The sequence below is a fragment of the Chrysoperla carnea genome, chromosome X (assembly GCF_905475395.1).
Source record: "Chrysoperla carnea chromosome X, inChrCarn1.1, whole genome shotgun sequence".
Taxonomy (NCBI): Eukaryota; Metazoa; Arthropoda; class Insecta; order Neuroptera; family Chrysopidae; genus Chrysoperla; species Chrysoperla carnea.
The window spans coordinates 15799989-15824047 of record NC_058342.1 but is presented as its reverse complement, the minus strand read 5'-3'; the positions used below and the strand labels follow the sequence as shown (position 1 = coordinate 15824047).

At 29.7% G+C, this 24059-nt stretch overlaps 1 protein-coding gene across 1 annotated transcript; it reads left to right on the top strand.

Annotated features, from left to right (window-relative positions):
• The first annotated feature begins 103 nt into the window (after nucleotides 1-103).
• Nucleotides 104-7383, top strand: LOC123302415 (gamma-aminobutyric acid receptor-associated protein). Its single transcript, XM_044885342.1, has 3 exons — nucleotides 104-357; nucleotides 565-762; nucleotides 6676-7383. The coding sequence occupies exons 1-3, from the start codon at nucleotides 268-270 to the stop codon at nucleotides 6751-6753; spliced, it is 366 nt and encodes a 121-aa protein (XP_044741277.1). The 5' UTR covers nucleotides 104-267; the 3' UTR covers nucleotides 6754-7383.
• The last annotated feature ends 16676 nt before the right edge of the window (nucleotides 7384-24059 follow it).

Here is a 24059-nt window from a genome sequence, read left to right as displayed (position 1 = left end):
TACGATCACAACTAGGGTCTGTATAAATGAATTGAAGTGTAAATCGATATGTGTATGTAGTTGTCAAAACAAAACAAAGTAAAATGACTCAGTTGAAAATATTACGTCGTAAGAGAAACTTGGTTACATACATACATACATACATTCATACATACAATTATACTATACCAGTGTATTAGTGTTTTTACTACGAGAAATATATACACATATATATTTTGATTTTTGACAATTTATTATTTTAATTTAAAATCAATCAATTAATTTAAAATGAAATTTGTATACAAAGAAGAACATCCATTTGAGAAAAGAAAAGCAGAAGGTGAAAAAATCCGTAGAAAGTATCCAGATCGAGTACCAGTAAGTATGTTACGAATTATTATGAAAACAAAAAATCTGCCATTTTGTTATGTCGCATAATTATAAAAAATTTATTCTATTCAAAACGAATTTAATATTGTTTGTTAATAAGTTCATTTTAATTTAAAGTATTAAATATTTTGATTAATAAAAATTAAATTTTTCAAATGAAAACATATTGAGTAGTATTTTTTTTTTTTTGCCAAGGTCATTGTGGAAAAGGCTCCTAAAGCTAGAATTGGTGATTTAGATAAAAAGAAATATTTAGTACCATCTGATTTAACTGTTGGTCAATTTTATTTTTTGATCCGAAAACGAATACATTTGAGACCTGAGGATGCATTATTTTTCTTTGTAAATAATGTTATTCCACCAACATCAGCGACAATGGGATCTCTTTATCAGGTAACAACAATTTTTTTTTGTTTCTAATTTCTATTGTTTTGGTTTGATTGTGCGAGTGATTAGTGTTGTTTTTGTGGAATGTTTGTGATTTTTTTTGTTAAATTGGGTTTAATTAAAAAAAATTTGGCATATTAAAAATTTTGTTTTAAAAAAAAAAATAAAAGTTATTGCAGTTTAGTCTTTAGTAGTTTTCGATTTTGTTGTCAAAGTCTAAAGAATGACAGTTTCGATAAGTGTTTAATTTTACATAGTTGCCAAATTTTTTTTTTATATTTATATCGTTTGATGTTATAAAGTTGACAACTTGTTTGCGTTAATTTTTTCGATTGACCAATAGTGATTGATAATTTTTATAATGCGTTATGACGTCAAGCAAATTAATTTCAATAATTTTAAATGTCAAAAAGATCATTATTTTCAAATATTTTGATATTAAGTAAATCTGTATTTAAAAATATTTTCCGTTATTTTCATGAAAATTGTATGAACTGAAAAATGCTTCAATCATGTTTATAAAGGTTCTCATAATAAATGTTTCATTTTTAAAGGGAAATAAAAATTAACAGCTGTGACCCTGAAAAATTTCACAATGAATGTTTTAATTTCTAAATATTATGACGAAATACTATTTTAGATTTAATATTTTTGATAAATGGCTAAAATCGTTTTAATTTTTATCGAGATTCTTGCTTAAATTTTGGGGGATGTTTTTTTTAACGACAGTAAAAATCTTACAAATAAATTGTTGATGTTTCAAAAATCGAAGTTGCGCGATTTGATTAAAATTTTTTTACCAGATCCTCTTTTACGGTACTAGATAATGGTATCGAAAAAGATTTTTAGGGAATTAAATTTACAAAAAATTCGGATGTCAAAAAAGCCTCGATCTTATTCGATCTAGAGCAATTGGATTGATTTTTCGATTTGAGTTGTCAAAAATTATTTAAGGCACCTAATATAAAACAAAATTTAGGGTAAAAAATTGAACTCAATCAAAAATTTCAATTGTGGGTCCCAAAAATGTGGACAGACACTTTACATAACTTAAATATTAACCGATTATATTTCGTTAAATATAACCGATTTAATTAATTTTATGGTTATAAAAATTCGGGAATATTTTTTTACCAATTTTTTGTGGCTTTGAAGATTTACTTTGAAATGAAATTTAGAGCCTCAATGTAGGTAAGGCTAGGTTAGAGTGGTTGTCTTGGGGTGGGACACACTTAGACCATAGGGTCTGTTGTGATACCGAAAAAGGGTTGGCCCATCCTCGGCCACTACTCCATGAACCATTTGGAGCTGTTTAAGAACAGCAGGAGAGCTTTGACGTCTACGGACTCCAGGTCGGAGAGGTCGTCAAAGAGAGGCTGGATCAAGTAAGGCCATCTCCTCATGGCAAGACCTTGGCAGTGACAGAAAAGATGAGACATTGTCTCCTCCTTTTCACCACTATGACAGCTCCTGCAGTAATCGTGATACGCTGCCAGGCCCAGGCGTTCAGCCTCAATGTAAGATAACTGTTTTTTTCGGATTTGACGAAAGCATACACATTCCTGCCTTGGCTAGTAAATAGTTTTACATTATAATCCCATCAAGTAAGGTGAAATTTACTGAAGTTTTGGGTACATCAATGCCAATTCTTAGCTTTTTACCTGTAAAACAAAAATTTTCATATGCGCAGGACAATCAAAGGATTATTTCGGAAAAATCAACTATTTTTCAACATTTTTTTGAAATTTACTCGAAAACTATGCATTTTAGAGAAAAAATAGGTCAATCCAAAGTTATCGGGCGTAAAATTTCCAATCATTTTGTATGTATAAACTTTTTCTTATTATTCATATTTTATGCCCCTCTATAATTAGGTTAAGTTGGTTGAATGTTCCTTTGGGTCCTATAAACACGTTCCCAACTTTCTCGAAAACGGCAAGGAACTTCCCTTATCTTGAAAACGGCGATGTACGGTAAAATTTGTCAAGGATCAAAAAATGCTTAGAATCGTTAAAAATATAAAATTCAATAATTGTTTTTAAATGTTAAATAAAAAAAATGTGTCCGGAAGTAGGGTATTTCTGTTGCATACCATGGGCGTAAATCAAAAAAAACTTTAGTTCGCATGAATATGATTTTGTTAAGCACACTCAGGCAAATATTTTCCATCAGCTTCCATAAAAATCTATTGACCTCCACTTCCTCGATTAAGTTTAAAATATTAAGTCTCTAACTCGAGTTAAATACAATTAAAGTTCAGATAATTAACATGGAGAGCATAGGAAAGGTTGCGTTTTGTTGTGTTTTTACCAAGTTTTTTAATTCTAGAAAAAAAAACTAGATTTAAGATATTTTCAAAAAACTAATTGAACATTCATGAATTTGTGCATGTGAGTTTAAAAAAAAAATCAAAACTATTGGCCGCTTCATTCTTGAGATAAGTCACTCAAAGTTATTTAAATTTTTTGTATAACAGAAATAATTACATTTAGAGTATAAGTAGTGTAAGAGGGATGTCTATTATATACAGAATTACAAATGTTTATTATCATGCTATTATCATACAGAATACGTGATAAATGGACAGTTGAGTTAAAAGCATGTTAAAATTAATACTTATTTGAGTGTGCTAAGCATATCTATACGTACATACCACTGCTGTATGATGTAGCACACTATTTTTACAATATTGTACAAAGACAAATACCTTAATCGGTTTTCATGCAAAATTATTTTCGCACTCGTCGAAAATAATTCGGAAAATTTGCAAATTCTCCTCAAGAGAATGTTTTCGATTGAGCTGTATATGGTCAAGATCCGATCATTTTTTTGTGGAGATACAAGTATTTGAAATTACGTCAATTTTCTTGAACGAAATTTTATGCCGGTGAGTGTACTAAAATAAAAAAAATGCTCTAAAAATAATTACCTTTTACTTAATTGATTTTAAAAAATAGTCAATTTTTTAACATCGAAAAAGTGAAATTAAAATATTCATTTTTTGTATTAATTTTTGGCATTGCTTCAAAAATATTTTAAAAAGAAGAACCGAACCTGTTATCATACGATTACAAATTTAATTACTTTTTTTTTTGTGTTTTAAAGTGTTCATAGTGTAGGCGCTGAGTGGGTTTCGTATGCATTTACAGGTCCTACCGAACAAGGTGTGTATTTCGACGTATTTTGACTCGCTGAATCCGAATTTTCAATTTGCTCATTGCTCAGAGTGGGGGGGAAATTTGTGAAAATACTTCGAAATAATACACTCCTTGTTCGCTGGGACATGTAAATGCACACGAAACCAACTCAGCGTCTACACTATTATTGTATAGTAGGTGTTTTTGAATTATTTAATTGAGGAGGTCACGGTTAGTCCCGGTTATAATTTTGGTAGTGAATGGAAACTAGCAACCAAAATTATTATCCCCTCATGGATATACGAAACTATCTGTACATTATTATCAATTTTAAAAATAATTCGTTTTTATTTTTATACCATGCATATATGTAATGTAATATGCATGGTATACTAAATTTAGTCCCAAGTTTGTAACGCTTAAAAATATTGATGCTACGAACAAAATTTTGGTATAAGTGTTCATAGAATCACCTAATTAGTCCATTTCCGGTTTTCTGCCCGTCTGTCTGCCAACACGATAACTCAAAAACGAAAAGAGATATCAAGATGAAATTTTTATAGCGTTCTCACGACGTAGAAGTGGGGTCGAGTGCGTAAATGAGCAACATAGGTCAATTGGGTCCTGGGTGCGTAGGATCCATCTTGTAAACCGTTAGAGATAGAACAACAGTTTAAATGTGAAAAATGTTCCCTATAAAAAAACAAAACAACTTTTGTTTGATACATTTTTTCGTAAACATCTTTGCTTATCCGTGAGGGCGTAAATTTTATAGTATGTATTATATGGGAATATCAGTTATGTATGTGTAACATGTATGTATGTGTAATGTGAGAGTAATCAATACTGTCTTTGCATGGTATTTCAACAATTAACTCAGTCAATTGTTTGTTTTCACTTGTTTAAAATTTTAAAAAAAATTATTAATTTTTATTTATTTTTCTCCAGTTTTTGACAACAAGACAAGTCTTCCAGTTTTCGAGTAAAAAATAAAAGTAAAATTTTTATAAATCGGAATTTTTACGATTTTCATCCCAACTCTATGAAAAAATCAGATTTTTAATAAGTATAAAATTTGTATTTGTAGTGTAAAGCTTACTCAACAACATCTCTCAACAATTTTTGGCCTAATTAAATTGAAATAAAGTCAAATTAACAGAATAGGTCGAAAAATTATATTTTCCCCAACACAACCCCCGAAAAATCGGAAAAACGATATTTGCCGGATGGTTGCGTTGTGGAAAATCAAATTTTTTGAATTTTGCCGTTAATTTGACTTTATTTCGAGTCGATTGGTGAAAATCTCTTTCTAGCATGGATATAAGAGAAAATCATTATTGTTGGATGATTTTTCGCGCGCTCTTTAACAGTTAACAATCAAACACTTAAAATGCAATTTGGCTAGAAATTTTTGGGGGATATTGTTGAGTAAGCTTTACACTACAAATAATAATTTGATACACATTAAAAATCTAATTTTTTGAGGGATGAAAATCGTAAAAATCTAGTTTTTCCAAATTTTTTACTCGAATTTTACAAACGAATTTTTAACTCGGAAACTGGAGGGTTTAGAGAAAAATGTCTAAGAACATTTTTTGTTATGTTGATCTCAATTATATGATAAAATTTTTTACGAAACGATTCGGTCACTATTACTTATTTTTATACCATGTATATATGTAGTATATATCAAGGTATACTAAGTTTAGTCCCAAGTAACACTTAAAAATATTGATGTTACGAACAAAATTTTGGTATAGCTTTTCATAAAATCACTTAATTAGTCCATTTCCGTCTGTCTGTCCGCCTGTCATCACGATAACTCAAAAAGGAAAAGAGATATCAAGTTGAAATTTTTACAGCGTGCTTAAGACGTAAAAAGTGAGGAAAAGTGGATCTTGGGTCCGTAGAACCCATCTTGTAAACCGTTAGGAATAGAACAAAAGTTGTGTAATGTAAAAAATAAATCTTCTAAAAAAATAAACAACTTTTGTTTGAAACATTTTTTCGTTAATATCAGTTATGTATGTGTGACATGTATGTATGTGTAATGTGACAGTGTAATCAACACGGTCTATAAATGATGTTTCAACAATTAACTCAGTTAATTGTTTGTTTTAACTTGTTTTAAGTAAAAACAGCTGAAACAATATTCCATCGGGGCTTAATCATGCTCGGTGACGGATTTTGCCGGGACTAGTTGGGATTAGGATGTGTATGAATGATTTTCATAAAATAAACGAATTACTTATTATTTTTATACCATGCATATATGTAATATGCAAGGTATACTAAGTTTAGTCCCAAGTTTGTAACGCTTAAAAATATTGATGCTACGTACAAAATTTTGGTATAGGTGTTCATAAAATCACCTATTTAGTCTATTTTGGGTAGTCCGTTCGTCCGTCCGTCTGTCAGTCAACTCAAAAACGAAAAAAGATATCAAACTGAAATTTTAATAGCGTACTCAGGATATAAAAAGTGTAGGATCCACCTTGTAAACCGTTAGAGATAGAACAAAAGTTTAAATGTAAAAAATGTTCCTTATAAAAAACAAAACAACTTTTGTTTGATACATTTTTTCGTAAACAATACTGTTTATTATATTTTATAGTATGTATTATATGGGAATATCAGTTATATTAGTTATGTGTGTGTGACATGTATGTATGTGTAATGTGATAGAGTGATCAACACTATCTATGCATGGTATTTCAACAATTAACTCAGTCAATTATTTGTTTTCACTTGTTTAATTAAAAATGAACTTCTTAATTTTCAGGAACACCATGAAGAAGATTTCTTTTTATACATTGCATATTCCGATGAAAATGTTTATGGAAAACTAGCAAGAAGTTAAACAATTTAAAAACACTTATAATATTATGAATAATAATAACTATGAAAAAAAAAACAAAAAAATGAAAACCAGAAAAATCTAATTTTTCAGCACTGTGTTACAATTATGTTTTTCTTTGAATTAATTTTCTTTTATCTAAAATCCCCACAATCGTTTAAAACAGGCCTCTAAACATTTATAGAAAAATTTTAAAATAACTTATTTCAAGTTTATTTTAGTTCGTAACGGCGTGGCTGTTATATTCTTTGATAGTGATACTCATCGCCAGTTTTGAGCCCTTTTTTCAACGACTGTGCTTCAAAATTCATTGACTGTGCTAATGAGTCTTAGTTTTAATTTTAAAAAAAATTTTATTTTATAAAATTTTGAATAGTTAATTTGCTTTTCTTTTTTTTTTAAATAAAATTCAAATAAATTTTTAGGACAGCTCTTTGTATGTAAAAAACATAAGAATGTGTATTTTTTTACTTTTAAGGCCCTTTTTTTTAAGACAATTGTGATATTTTTTTTTGTAATTCGAATCCAAGTATCACAATAAATTTATAATTTTTTTTTTTTAATTTTAGTCAAACAAAGCCAATAGATAACTTTGAGTATCCACACTCACAAAAACGTTTTTTGATCCTAGAGTACCAAAAACCCATTTTGATCCATCCTACCGCTGTCATCATGGAAATGTTAAACCAGTGATTTGTAAATTCTACCACACTTTTATGTGTATTTTGGTACCACCCAGATTTTGAGAATAAAATTTATAAAAATGGCGTGCGCTTATTTAAAAAAAATAATTTGTTTTTGTTCTCTGTTTCAAATTTAACCCAAAAAAATGAAAAAAATTTTTAGGAATATGATATTTAAAATAAAAAAAAAAATCTTTAATAGTTTTTAGTATTATTTTTATTGGGATTTGATTACTTAGTGTAATAATTGAAAAATATAATATATGTAAAAAATCAAAAATAATTTAACAAAAAAAAATATATAAAATTATAAAATCCACTTTTTTGTGTTTTCATTTTTCTAATACAGTGAAACCTGGTTAAGTGATGGTGGAATACAGTGAAGCCTGGTAAATTATTCGTGAAAATTTTAATTTTTTCGCTCATTTATTTTTTTTTTAAATTGGGCTGGTTCGTTAACTTAATATTAAGTTAGCGGACCATTTTTCGAATTTCTCAATTTTATTGTAATGGGAATTTGCCGCTTTTTATTCGTAAATTATTCGTGAAAGTTTTTCGCTCACTTATTTTTTGAAAAAATAGGGGTGGCAAATTTCATTGTTGAAGAGTAGCGTGTTTTTATACTATGTATATGTAATATGCATGGTATATTAAGTTTAGTCCCAAGTTTGTAACGCTTAAAAATATGGATGCTACGAAAAAAATTTGGTATATGTTTTCATAGAATCACGTAATTAGTTCATTTCCGTCTGTCTGTCTGTCTGTCGTATGTCCGTCTGTAAAAGGTGCAAATTTTATATTATGTATTAATATGGGAATATCAGTTATGTGTGTGCCGCTATTTAAGAGTGGATATCTTTCTTTATTTACGTGACGTGAAAAAACAAACGATTGCGTCATCAACACTGTCTATACATGATATTTAAACAATTAACTCAGTCAATTGTCTGTTTTTCACTTGTTAATTGTAATTTTTTTCTCACAAATATAAATAATGATAAACTTTTTGTTTAAAATGATCTGGGGTTTTCAGAATTTACGTTTAAATAAATTAAAATGAAAATCGTAAATTATAATTAAAAAATTTTCAGGAGTTGGGTCGCTAATTAAATATTATAAAACAACGGTTTCTTGAAAAACCACCGTGGTTTTCTTGAAAAGTAATCAAGCCAAAAAATTAAAAATTTCACTAATAATTTACGAATAAAAAACGGCAAATTCCTAGTATGGAAAACTCGAAAAGTGGCGGGCTAACTTAATATAATAAATTTTCCGCTAATTTAATATAAGTAAATTTGTCTCACTTATAGAGGTATTATACTTACCCAGTGTTTCAGGTATCCAGGTATAAATAAATATCTGTCTCATATACAGAGGGTTCCATTAATATATAGGTTAGAATACAGGTTATTTCAGTTATAAATATTAGCTTCAGTATTGACTGGCAGTAGATTTTGGCACATTAAATTCGCATGCCTTCCTACCTTCATAAACGGATATTAACTTCAGTTTTTCACGTACTGATAACGATTTGAGCCTTCGTTTCAGCATTTTTAAAATAAAAACCTGTAAGATAGTAAAGCAAAACTAAAACTGAAGGTCTTTGAGACTCAAAATTAATTAAGTGCGGAATTTGCGGATTGAATAAAAATAAGTAAGTAAACAAACAAAACGATTTTTTCTCAGTTACAGAGGTTAATGCTTATAAAATTCACTCGCTGTCTCAGTTATAAAGGTAACTATGACGATAAAATCGAAAGAACGAATCCCAGATATAGGGATTTGCTTCGTCCCACTAACAGAGGTAGTTCAGTGCCAAAGTGTTGGGACCTCAGTATGAATTCCAGTTATGGAGGTTTCTCACTTATCTAGCTCCCACTTATGCAAGTTCTACTGAACTATTGTGTATTGTGTATAAGAGAGGCGAAGACAGTTATCCGCGCACATCTTATCTGATCTCTCTCTATTGCGATCAACCGTTTGGGCAGCCACTTTGCAAGTCTATGACGATAAAATAAAACGAATCCCATATATAGAGGTTTGCTTCGTCCCACTAACAGAGGTAAATCAGTGCCAAAGTGTTGGGACCTTAGCACGAATTCGAGTTAGATTATTATAGATTCTCACTTGTCGAGGTCCCACTTAACCAAGTTTCACTAAAAATACACTCAAAGCATAAAACAAAAATTAAACTAAAAAATTCAAAAACCCGACTGCGTTAAATAAAAACTGAATAGAATACAAGTCCAGTATTTTGCATCGCTACGGGATTTGTATTCTGCAAACAGTTGGAACCCATAATCGAAAAGATTTGAATCAGATTAAATTTTAATGAGTCTCGACTGTTGTCGCTATGTAAACTACTGGACTTTATTATTTTGAGTTTTTATTTATAGGCTAGCCCCTTGAAAAACTAAAATGACAAAAAATAACAAAAGTAAAAAAAGTTTTAGTTTATCCGTTTTACCCTTAGAAAGCATTTATTGAATATAAAAAAAAACTTAATTTTTTATAACAATTAATAGCCCTCTCGCATAAATTTGTGTTTTTTTACCAATTGACTCCTTTTGATTCAAGGTTTACAAAAAGTAAAAACATGTTTAGTCGGATTCATATTTTCAGTCAGTGGCGGATTTACCAGCAGGCTGAGTAGGCTGGAGCCTAGGGCGGCAAATTTTAAGGGGCGGCAAATTTAGTTCATAAATTTTTTATTTCGATTGACAAAATTTAGAAAAAATTATAATACACACACAAAATACGAATTTCAAAAATTATAGAGGAATATTCAACAAAAACCGAAATATAGTCCTATACACAGTGCTAAATAATAAATATCTCAAAATCTCTGCATAAACAATTGCTAAACGCTTTTGATTATAATGTAATGATCATGAATTTTTAGAATATCGCAATAGCGATTCCATATTATAGTCGAAATTTAGTTATTTTTACATATTTTCTTCACTGATAATTACTATAATTTTTTCTCCGTGTACCTAATAATTATGAGATCTCCTTACACAATTCAATCTTGATACAATATCGATGGTCTAATCATGATTGCTGCAGCAAGTTTGCAAATTGTCAAATTCTATTCCAGAAAGTTATTTCTTTATGCGTAAAAAATACTGACTAATTTTTATTAAATAAAAAACTAGTTCGATATCTTATAGAGATTCAGAGTAAGTATAGTCTTTTTGTTTAAATCAATCGAATAACTGATATTTGAACGATTGCAACATGACGTATGGCTCTTTGTACACCAGCGACAAATTGTTCAGGTGAAAGAAGCTTCTCTTGCTTGAAGAGAGTAAAGAACTACCTCCGATCGACTTTAAGTCAAGAAAAGCTAAACGCTTTAGCTCTCTTGTGCATAGAGTCAGAGCTAATAAACAAGATTTCGTACGACGATATAATAAATGATTTTGCGAATTCAAAGTGTCGCAAAATAGTATTGTAATGCTTTTATAATTTGACTTGAATTATAATACTAACAAATAATTAAGAAAGGATATATTTATTGTGTTGTTTTGTAACTGTAAGTGTAATAATAAATATTTATCAACGTTCGCCAAATCTAGATTTTTTGTGTAAGCTTTATTCCTATTACATAAGTATTGTATAGTTTCAACACATACCTTAACTTACTTTAAAATTGGTACATGTTTGAGATATTTTTTGCATAAAATATTGTTTTTTGATAATTCTTTGCTGTAAAAATAATCAAGGATCTAACACGGTACCATAGTTCTCGATGATACTAACCATACGGGAAAAGTTGATGTAATGAAGATAATGGAGCACAAATCATAAAGTTGCAATTTTATTGATAGATAATTGATATGATTGTGAACTAAGATATCAAAATTTAGAGGCGGCAAAAATTGAATAGCCTACGGGCGGCAAATCTCTAAATCCGCCACTGTTTTCAGTGATTGGCCAGACATTTTCATTTCTACTCACTATTTCAGGAGTTCGCCGCTTACCTATTAACGGATTCGGGTTTTTTGCATTTTCTAATTTATTTTTTTTATTTAACACTTTTTAGTTAGGATTTTCAAATACCTATTCAATGATACTTACCCCACTTATATACCGAGGATATAAAACCGAATAAATAGTCACATCCAGAAATCGACTCAGTTGATTTTTATGAGAGTCAGTGAAAAATGTTTGTCTGAGTACTCAACAAAATCATATTCATACGAACTTGTGCCTTTTCCATTTACGCCCATACGGTGGGATAGAAGTACTCTACTTTCGGACATCGCATTCTCTTTATTTAACGTTAAAAAACCTATTAAATTTTATATTCTGGACCATTTTCAGCATTTTTTGATCTTAAACATTTTTTACCATATCTAAATTATATCATTTTAACAGCTAAAGATTTATTAGTGGTTCCGGTCAAAAGTTTAATATGAAAGGAGTTAGATATTATATATTATTTTTCGACTGGTGACAATTTTCATCAAACCTCACCGTTTTCGATATATATGAATTGAAAAAGAATAAAGTACGAATTTTTGCGAAAATAAAGATTATTTTGTGGTTCTGGTCATAAATTTGATTTAAAACCGTGTGATATTTTCTTTTGGACCATTCTTAAAGCTTTTTGACTCCTGGCATTTTTATACCATGCATATATGTAATATGCAAGGTATACTAACTTTAGTCCCAAGTTTGTAACGCTTAAAAATATTGATGCTACGAAAAAAATTTTGGTATAGGTGTTCATAGAATCACCTAATTAGTCCATTTCCGGTTGTCTGTCCGCCTGTCTGTCAACACGATAACTCAAAAACGAAAAGAGATATCAAGATGAAATTTTTATATCGTGCTCACGACGTAAAAAGTGAGGTCGAGTACGTAAATGAGCAACATAGGTCAATTGGGTCCTGAGTCCGTAGGACGCATCTTGTAAACCGTTAAAGATAGAACAAAAGTTTAAATGTAAAAAATATTCCTTATAAAAAAACAAAAAAACTTTTGTTTGATACATTTTTTCGTAAACATCACTGTTTACCCATGAGGGCGTAAATTTTATAGTGTGCATTATATGGGAATATCTGTTATATATTTGTAACATGTTTGTATGTGTAATGTGATAGAGTAATCAATACTGTCTATGCATGGTATTTCGACAATTAACTCAGTCAATTGTTTGTTCTCACTTGTTTTACTTAACCTCACCGTTTTCGATATACAGGATGCACATGACTCGATGAATATAGCCTAAGAGCGTATTCTTTGGACTTCTTTTTTACGTGAACTGTTTAAAAAACCTTTAGTTGGATAAAATTACGACATGTGTATGGATTAAAAGTTCGAGCAGCGCAACTTTGGCGTTTTTCATTTCACATCAAAATAAGTATTTTTTGCAAGTTTTTACTTTTCTGGAGCGGTGCAACATGTCTAAGCAACAACATGGCGCAAAAATGGCATTTCTCTTAGAAATTTTATCATTTTTATTTTATATTCGCAAGACGAGGCATCGGTGCATATCCACATTTGGTAGGTTTGTAATAAATATTAAAAGCTACACCTCATATTGAGAGTGGGGGGGGGGGTTCGTCCGCTCCATATATAAAATTCGTCACTAAGTCTCACTCTACATACATAATCACTTATCCGCCTACAATGTTTGTATTATACGATATACTGCCTGTATGCAAGTGCCCTGTAATTGGATAAATTTTCTGATTTTTTTAAATTTATTTTGTTAATTATCTCGGCACGTACGCATCAGATCGAAATTTGGTAAAAAGCTTTTTCGTTCGTCCTGATAAGCTTAATTGATTAGTGTAATTTTCTACTATCAGTTAAAGAACGTCCTTTATATTAACTATATGATATACAAAAGACCTGTAAAAAATTAAGGTATAGGATTTAAAATAAAAAAACCTTTAGCATATTCTTTTTCATTTATTGACAGTCGAATTAGTGTGATAGTACAGGAAAAATCGTGGCATTTTCTTACCATAAACATAATTTTTTCATAATAAATTATAAATTTTTTTTCGTCTAAATAATTCACATATTAACAAATTAAAAAAAGTGTCCCGAAATAGATTCTGTGAAGCTGATTTACAAAATAAAATTTTTTTAATAAAAATTATAAATTCTTGGAAACCGTTCGAGATTTGTTTCTTCTTTTTTTTAGGTTATGTTAAGTAAAATTCATTTAACATAATAATTACAAAAAATGAGCAATTTTTTTAAAATATATATCACAGTTTCATTAAAAATTAATATTAGTTTTTTTTTTTTATCATTTTATCATATTTTTTTCGACATTTTAAAACCATCAAGGGCTTCCAAGTTATTACAAAATACAAAATGTGTATCTTTTTGTTTTAAAAACACCGTTTAATAACATTTTGTAAACTTTGCTAATAAATGATTTTTAACCATATAATAAATTTTAAGTCTTTAAGGAAACAAAATGACCTTCGCCACATTTCCTTAAACAATTCTTATTTTCTAAATATAAATTAAATAAATTGATATGACTTCGCCACGATTATATAGATGTTTTCTTTTATTGCACAATGAAAAAAATTATTTAAAAAAAATAATCATAAAATAAAAAAATTTACCGAAAATCGAGAGAAAAATTCAAAAAAAATATTAGATGTTAAAAAAATTGACTTAGAAAACACTTTAAATTAAAACGTCTTTCCTATCTTTAATTCATGGGTAAGAATTTTTCTCGAAAATAAATCAGTCCAAAATCGTTTATAACGATTTAAAAAAATCTAATTAGTTCTAGAGTTAAGGCTTGAAAAATGACGTATCCACTTGGAGACATATTGTGTTCAAGGCATATTTTTCACATCATAACAATATTTTGGTAAAAAAAAAAATGTTTAAATCAATTTTCCATGTAACTTGAAATTTTTTAAGTTTTCACGAACAAAAATTTAAATTCGACCAATTTTTTAGAGAGAAAAATTTCTTTGCAGGAAAAGTCCTCTTCTAAATGAATTCCTACATTTTGGAGAGAAGTTATGCCGTAAAAATAAAATTCCTCATCTACAAGAAAAATTACCTCGGAAACTCTGGAAAATGACCTCGCAATGAGAGATGGGTTAAATTATTGTGCACTCTTCAGAGTAATCGATTGTACGAAAGCGTTCTATCTAGCTGCCTAATTTTGGAGGAAATTCTCTCCGTACAGAGTGTACCCAAATTTTTACCCAGTTTCGCAAGGCTTAAGAATGTACGAGCACCAAGGCAATTTTAAATAAAAGCTCGATTTTTTTATGTGAATTTGGACTGAGTCTAAATCAATTGTGAAAATTTTAAAAGGGATTGCCCGATTGTTTAAATAAATAAATGACCTCAAAAGTAGGCATATTTAACATTGGTTTTATGGTAAAACGGTAGATGGATGATATGTTTTCATAGATTTCTCCAAAACCATGACGGTGGAAATTTAAAAAAAAAAACTATTTAAATTAGAGTTAAAGCCTTAATTAATTATTTAAAAAAAAACCCGTTGTAGCCGAATAATTAAAGATGTATGAACACGGTAGTGGGGAAACAAAATTTAAAAAAAAAATATTTTTTTCCAATTTTGATAGTGAACTATGTTATAACTTGACAGTATACAACGAGTATGAATAAAATTTTTCGATAGTTAGAGTAATTTTTAAAATATCGAAAATTGAAAATTTTGTTTAATTATTTAGCTTTTAATATTTCGAAAACCAAGGCAGATATCGAAAAATTTTATTATTATTTTTCGTCTACTTTCATCAATTTAAAACAAAATTCATCATCAAAGTTAAAAACAAAGAACAAGAAATTTCAACCCTAAATCTAAAATTGCCTTGGCACTCGCACCACCTTAACTGATTTAAATCGATTAATTTTAAATCGATTAAATGTCCCAAATCAGCTGTATGAGGCTTTAAAACTTCCCAGAAAATTATTTTATTTTCAAATCTTTTTAATTTATACTTCTTCAAAGTGAATTTTTGTAATGCGCGTGCACAGGGTGACGCGAAAACTACATGTTGAAGTTAGTTACAATTTGTTAACACCATGAAGTTAGTTGACGAAATGTCTTACAATAGACAAGGAAACATCCTTTTTTTTTAATTTCCAAGTTACATAGAAAATTGGAATTGCACAATTATTAATAATGACAGAATTTCAAGTTCTGACGCCATTTTTCATGTCCTTGAACTCTTCTAAGTAACTTAGAATATAGTGTTCAAATAATTTGAGGCAGATATTCTCAACAACAATTCTAAATATTATGTCATTTCCTAACTAAAAAGTGCTAAAAGTATACAAAGTTTTTTTTTCGAGGTCGGGATTTTTTTGTTGTTTAAAAAGGGGGTTACAATATAAATATATGAATTTTAAAAAATTGTTTTACCAATTAGTAAATACACGTCACAGGGCGGAATATTGAAAAATCATAAAATAAATTTTTTTTTAAATAGAAATTTTATGGTTAAATGGCCGTATACACTTAGAAATGTTGATTTAGTCGAAATTAAAATCATCAGAACAGACAAGATATATAGTAGCCTGTATAAAGCGCACAGTTCAGAAAATAAGGCTTTTAGATCGAAATATAATAGCTCCGATGTTAACGGAAAAAATCAGTCTGGTCAGAAACGAGTCCCAAAAATGATTTACATGCAGATAATAACATCTTGAAACTCACTAGAGTTCGCTTCAACGAGGAAGTGGGACTCTTAACAGGAGACTGTCGATTGAACTACCACCTTCATAACATGAGTATCTCCATATATATTATTTAAATTTACGTCAGGTTTAGAATTTTAAATTATGGATCCGTCAATCCTGAAAGAAATCCCGGTGGAGAAGCTGTGGATTTTCTGCGTGGCGTCTGGCCTCTACAGAACCCCATAACTTCATCTGCAAATTTTCTATTGACTTGCCTGATCTATACCATATGATTTCTATGGTTTGCTCTCATTTAGTAAATAAATGATCGCATGCGCAAGTTAACTAAATCATATTTTCATAAGTGTAAACGAACCTTAATAAAAATACATAATTGTGCTTTAAAAATTACAAATAAAAATGGGTTGCATAGTAAGACGAAATATTTCTACATGTTTGTGGAAAAAGATGCATTTGTTAGATGACATCAGGCGTATAAAAAAATATTGAAGCTATCTGAAGGGCCTGGTCGTTCATGGGAAATACATTAAATATATGAACGATCCATGTTTCGCGGGAAATAATTCATTTTTCAAGATATTAGGGAAATAATTCATTTTCCAAGATACAGAAGTTATCAATATGGCACGTGTTCATGCAAATCGGAGAATAGATAAGGTTTTCAAAAGAGTGGGAAAAAAGGTTTGCCCGTCAAGCTCAAAATATCTCAAAGTGAAATAATTGGATAATTACTATACTTCTGGATCTGGATATTCCAAGCAAAATTACATTTGACTTTTTACAAATCGAATTTGGTTTCCAGTCGGTTTCCTGTTTTACTTGATGGTCGTGGATTTTGTTTAAGGTTTAGATTGTGTTGTACGAAGAAAATCGTGAAAAGCCTCCTGAGAGTTGAAGATCACAGAAAAGTTTAAAAATACCATCCAAAATATCTGCAGTCGCTATTGCTTCTTCTCCCGATGATAAAATAGAAAATAAATAGAAAAAGCATTCAGTACTTAAGATTCTAATGATGGCAAACTCTGCGTTATAGATAGCAAAATTACCATTGGCGAAGGAAGTACGAAAATCAACATGAAGATCCCATCAAATAATTGGAGTCACAGAGTTCCGTTTTTTTAACCAATATACAAATTTTTCTTCTTTATAAATGCAAGGTTTGCAATACTGTTAAGAAAATAGTGCATATTTTGACAGGATTATAGATTGAACAGCCGGCTGTATAATTTGGTCCCACTTTTAGCACTTGTATGGAGGACAATGAAATCTCCATGCATGCTATTTAGATCTGTAGAAGTTTGCAGGTTATCAGATATCAAATTTTAAATTTTATACACATAGAATCTGGCAATAATCCCGTCAGAAAAGTTGTGGAATTCTGCGTACCTTCCTCCTGAAGAATCTACGCCTCCAGAAGACTTGTTTTCGAAGAGGGCGCGGATGACTTTCAGATCTAGGTACTAGGGACCTAGATCTGCGGTATCTCTTTTATTGAAATTACTATTACTATGGATACAAGTCACTGAAATTAAAATTTTTGGGGGCCATGATTGTTACCAATGAAAAGTTGTGAAAAATAACTACTTTCGAAAATAATTTTACCAGGCAGACTGAGAGGGCGACTGAAAACACCAAGAAGTGAACAGACATGGAAACCGGAAATGTAGAAATAACTGAAGATTGGTTTTCATGCAAAACATTTGTTGCACTCGGATAAATTTTTTCCACTGTCGCTTTTTGACCAACATTTTCAAAATAAATAAAATACTACATGCTTTTGATTGATCTATATTTAGTCAAGGTTGTGACGAAATTCTATGCCTGGGAGTGTTATTATGAATGGCAACATTATTTTAATTAAAAATTTTAGCACTAGATGTCATAAACAAAATGATCAATTCCCAATACGGATAAAAAAAACACTTTGGTAAAAATATTTCATCTTAATTTGGTAAAACAAATTACAATATACTTACCACATGCGATTAAGGATCCAACCATAAAATTTCCATAATTTATAAAAATAAAACAATACAGCATATTAGTAGTAAAAATTTATGGTATAAATTACTACCAAAAGGCTAATAATACAGTACACGAAAGAAATATGAACAAAAGTGGAATATTTTGATACTTTAAAACCTCTAAAAATATGCAACATGTTTTAAATTTATGTCATTCTCTGAAAAACGCATACCAAAAACCTTCTTAAAAAATTTAATTTGCAGAGCATGAAAAGTTTGGAAAGTTTCTAATTTTCAGTGGTCAGTACAGTTTTAAAATTAAATTTTTTTGGCTTGGTTAAATAAATATTAATTTCTTTTACTGGAGAAAGTTCAAATTAACAGAAAAATAAATAATAATTAATGTTTTATAAATTCACAAGTAGTCTTCAGTTAATGGGCCTTTGTTCTAAAATTTTTTTATTGCTTCAAAAGATGTTCGTTATAGAGCCAAAACATCGTGTGAAATTAATTTTTGGATAACATCAATAACCAAGAAAATATGAAGGATTTAAATGTATAAATAGAAAGAAAGGAAAATAACACTTGGTGACGTCATAACCTGCAATTGCCACAGTGACTACATGTCAAAAGTTGTTTTGCAAGAATAAGATCAGAAAAAATTATTTAATTTCATAGAGATAACACATTTAGAGAACGCCAGGGGTAAGTGGATATGCAATATGCGAAGCGACAAAGAAAACTGTCAGTGAGTTCCCCTGTGTCCTTGTCATAAACATATGTACATATACAACGTGTTCTGTTATTGACTGCAGAAACCTAGCTTCTCTGAGGTCTAATTTGGGAGATACGGGTATGACAAAAAATTGATACATTTGTTCATTCACTGGCTATCATTCGATAACCAGTAGCTAATGATAATCAGTATAATATATTAGTAAGTTTCACTTAATAATGGAAGTTATTTTAAAAAAAGTATAAAATTATTTAATTGGAATTGGTCAAACTGTCCCACTTTTTACATTTTATTCATTTTTTGCGAGAAAATAATAATAATTACGAGTAAAAATCTTCTCATTGGACGTAAACAAACAAACCACATCCATTATCGCATGGTTTTTTTGTTTACCTACAATAATTTAATGTTTTTTCAAAATAATATAATCCATTTAAATCATTTTATGCTTCTTAAAAATCCTTTCCTTAGTTCAATATTATTAAATGAAACTTATTAATAATATCTACTGATTATCATTGGCTACAGGTTTTCGAATGGAGTAACCACTGAAAACGACAGATTTTCAAATTCTAAAATTTTTTTTTTATGTTTAGGTCCTTCAAATTTTGAACAGATACTTACTTTACGAGATATTTGCATGTTTGACAAAAAATATAATAAATTTAAACATGTTCCGGTTATTATTCTTCCGGTGATACGAGCATATTTTTATATCCTACTTTTTTCCAAATTTGCGATCATTTTGAACTTCGTTTACTGTAGTATACAAAATTTTCGTCGATTAAAATAACATGGCAGTGAATATTTTTTTTTTTTTTTTTGCAATATACATTTTTTTTAAGTTTTACTTTTTTTTGTATTTTTTTGAAAATTTCTAAATATTCGAATCCCCAATTGTTTGATGCGAACGAATATCCGTACCAAATAAAAAAAAAAAAGAAAATGAAAAAACAATTCGATTTTTCATTTAAATAAATTTTATTCAAGAAAAAATTTCTCACTACAAAATTATACACAAGAATTGTACAAAATTTTTTTTTTTTTTTTTTTTGAAACCTAATACTTAATTTTAATTTTTTTTTTTTTGATAATCGTAAAATTTGTAAACATTTTTGTGTGTGTTTTTTCGTTACATAATTTTTTATTTTGGGTATAAATTTTTTTATATACAATTGGGGATACGAATTACAGTCAAAATTGGTTTTAACGACATCGATTGTAACAAAGAATTGATAAGGTTCATATTGAAATAAGCATACCTTCTATAACAAAATCGGATAAAATCACATATTGGTTATAGCGACCATTGTAAGTCGTCTATAATGATCAATATATACAATTTTGAACCATTATTTAGTAAATTTTGAACCTTATAAACAGTGAGGCCTTAACTACAGAGTTATCTGAGTTATAAAAACGGGGTAGCAGTTTATTTGGGACGAAAAGTCGGTTGACAGTTGTTATAAATTTTTGTAAGGAACATATTACACTTTCTATCTACAATGTAGTCAACGTAAGCATGCATAAATTACCAATCGTCAAAAGAAAAGCTGGAATACTAAAATATCGAGTTGACGCGGCCCTCCTGATAATAAAGTCCGATTCATGAATAGGAAATTTCCAATTCAACCAATCGGAACTAGTAGGATTCAATTGTAAAAAAATTTTCGATTTATTCCGATTTATTCCAAATGAAACCAATTCAAAATTTCAAATGGAAATTTAACTGAAATGAATTGGATTTAATTGAAAAAAATTTCGAATTCATTTCGATTGAATTCCGATTCAATCCGATAGAACTTATCGAAAATTTCTTATTGCTTCCCATTCATGAATGGAATTGGAAATTTTATATTGGTTTCTATTGGATTGAATCGGAATTAATTGGAAATTTGAATCGAACTTTTTTACCAGGGCCAACAATTCGTAGAACATACAATTTTCTTCTGTGATACTCCAATTTGACCTTCTGGTATTCCAGCCTGTGTTTTGAAGACTGGATTTTCACAAAATTAGCTCCTAGTGATATTTTTCTCTGTACATATCGCCTATAACGACCCCATATTGTACGATTCCTACAATGTCGTTATAACCGACTTTCTTTGACTGTATATTTTAATATAATTTTTGTTTGTTTTTTAATATGACCTTCTCATAAAATTTCTGTCCATCTATTTATATCTGTTGTGCAAATTATACTTTTGTTTAAAAACGTAATAAATACTAATTATATAATTCGATTAAAAATATTCTCGATATTACATAACTATTTTTATAAAAAAAAATGGCAAATATTTTTTACTCTACTAAATCTATACAAATAAAAAACATGGCTTTAGTTTTATTTATTTATAATATATAAATATTTAACGGACAAAATTAGTTCGAATGCGTATATTAAAAAAAAAATCTTTTTCACACTCATATTCGATTATTCGGGAAGGCGAAAATCCATTGAAACAATTTGAAATTTTCGTTAAATAAATATTTAATTTTTGATTAAAATTATTTCAAAAATTTAGATAGTACACATAAAATATTGTTTACACAGTCAAATCGTCGCGAGTGTCCGGGGGTGATAAACCTCAGATGGGGTTGACCAGAGGATAGAGATTATAATACCATAGAGCTGTATAGACATAGGAAACGCAATAAGTGAATTTTTAACCGCAGAAATAGAGATAGAATTGATAGACATTCTTCCCTCTCTGTCTTAAAGTCTATAATAATTGCAACTATTTTGTTTTGTATATGCAGTGGAACCTGGTTAAGTGAGATCTACAAGTGTGTCTCTAAGGTATTAGACTTTCCCAGTGTTTGAGATATCCAGGTATACATATCCACTCTTATACTCTTGGACTCTTGGATCTTTAGCTAGAGATGAGGAAGCAAATACTTCCGCAGTGCGTTATCACGACCATTTTCTATTTTTAGCCGAGTCGGGCGAATTTTTTTTCAGGCACAAAATTCAAGAGGATTATTGATCATTTTTATACTGAAAATTGCGTTGAATAATGCCACGCCAGGCTCAACCTGCCCTGGAAAATCTGCGGCCTGCCCTAGCCGATATCCAATGCTTACTAAGGATTTCGTAATTTCGAATTTCTCTAAAGATGGCATTCCCAGAAAAAGACAAACAAAATGCTTGCGGAAACGATGAACATTTCAGAGCAATATTTTATGAAACACTGGATGACATCTTGAACGAAATATAAATAAGATTTATAGAAAACGATAAGCTGCTAATTGCAGTTTCTAGTGCTGAAGAAGAAAACATTGATTTAGGGAAAGTAAATTATTTGCAAACTTTGATTATACAACTTTCATCATCAGAAGAGATTACAGTAGTTTTGATTACAGATGACAGATTTGTACAAACTCAGAAGGGAGAGAACCCTGATTTATGTGTCTTCGATATAATTTTTCAATATCGAGCTGAATTCGCCCAAACGTATGTTTTACTAGCGACAGTCAGAGTATTTGGTATCTTGCGAGAACTTTTTCCGTATTGACGAGGATTAAACGTCCACAGCAACTCTCAATGTGCCGCCAACGAATAGCATATTTGGGCTATATTTTATTTTCCAAAAAAAATATGAGTTGCGCATAAAAAAATTAAAACACATGATAATGTGAACAAAAGGAGAGACTAGTGAGAGCAGGAAAAGTGTAGACTATAGCGCGGTAATCTTTGAAAGCTTGAAATTGCCCAGCGAATACGATATCCATTGACTGTTAGGCGGTACGAAGTTCGCCGGATCAGTTAGTTTATTTATAAGAAATTTGTGAATTTCCATGGCATTTTGTGCACTTCCCACTCCCCAATTATTAGTAATAACTAAAAAGTGCACAAAGTCTTGCCCCAAATTTTTTATTTTTTACTCATGCTGAATAGAGAAACTGCTCTAGCAGTAAACGCTAAAGCATGAATACACTTGAACTCAATAAAATCAGTTCGAATTCAGCTGTTACCAATTTATCAAATAACCTTACATTTTATTAATAAATATTTGTTTACGAAAATTTCAGTTGTTTCTTCAGAATTTCTTTTTGGTAGTTAAATGACAAAACTTTTTAGTCTTTCTCATTCTTGAAATTTATGGGACAACAATGCTATGAAGAAATTTTTCAAAAATATGGAAATTACACCTGATTGTCCTATTCTTCAACGAAGTTCGTATATTGGAAGCCGCTAACTCACTGAAACACGTATTTAATTTGAGAGAACCTGATTTATTATAACAGCGATACGCGAGTTTCCATAGCGCCAATATTAAGTTTCTACGCATGAGTCCAATAAGTATGACATGCATTGTAGAATAGGCTTAAGAAATACATTACAGTTTCGTAGAGTGGAAAAACTTTTCACAGATTTTATTCAGATAGCATTAAGTACAAAAGTCGTGATTATTCATCCAATCCAGGGGAATATTGCGTGGATTATATCAGTTTTAGTTGCGTTTCATTCAAAAATTCTCGAAAAACATAGGGACCTTGTTTTTAGAACTACATAAAAAAAAACCAATTTAAAATAATTTATGTTTAGTTTACGAAATCGTTAGGCGGAAGGCGCAAATTAATAGTTTTTCTTTAATTAACGAAAATAATTAAAAAATTCAATTAAAGTTATTTTTCGTGCCAAAAAACCCGCAGACTCGTGCCAATACGATCCCTATTAAAGACATGGCTAACCTATGGATCACAGGATGAACGCAAGGATCAAAAAACGCGCTGAACTATGCTAATTCAACCCCATTAAAGGTATAACCAACCCGCGGATCACAGAAACTGTAATTGCATCACTCTGTAAATACATACAAAAGCCAGTTACGTCAATTTCTTGACATGCATATGGTCATGTTTAAAGATCGTATACGGCTAAGGTGATTGACATGAATCCAAAAGGTCCGGGTTTGAGTTCTGGTGCGGGTGTATTTTTTGCAGTTCTCTTCAAATTAAAAATATAATTTTTGTACATAAAATATTTTTAATTAACTTAAGCCATTTATTCAGTTTTAGACACGAAAAATAATTTTTAATATCTCCGCCTATGCATTCATAATATAAACAAAAGATACTAAAAATTGATTTTTTTCCGATGTTTTTAGAGTAATTTTAAGAAAAGGTTGAAACTGATATGATCCACAGATCAGTTAAAGAAAAACTTTCCATGGATCGGGCGAATAATCACAGTGAAGTTCGAAATGAGCCATATACTATTTTGTAACGCAATTTTTGTCAACCGGAACTATTAAA

Excerpts from the sequence above, each read along its gene's own strand:
- LOC123302415 (XM_044885342.1), top strand. The coding sequence starts at position 268 with ATGAAATTTGTATACAAAGAAGAACATCCATTTGAGAAAAGAAAAGCA. Across the intron at positions 358-564 it reads AGTATCCAGATCGAGTACCA|GTCATTGTGGAAAAGGCTCC; the intron begins GTAAGTATGTTA and ends TTTTTTGCCAAG. Across the intron at positions 763-6,675 it reads CAATGGGATCTCTTTATCAG|GAACACCATGAAGAAGATTT; the intron begins GTAACAACAATT and ends CTTAATTTTCAG.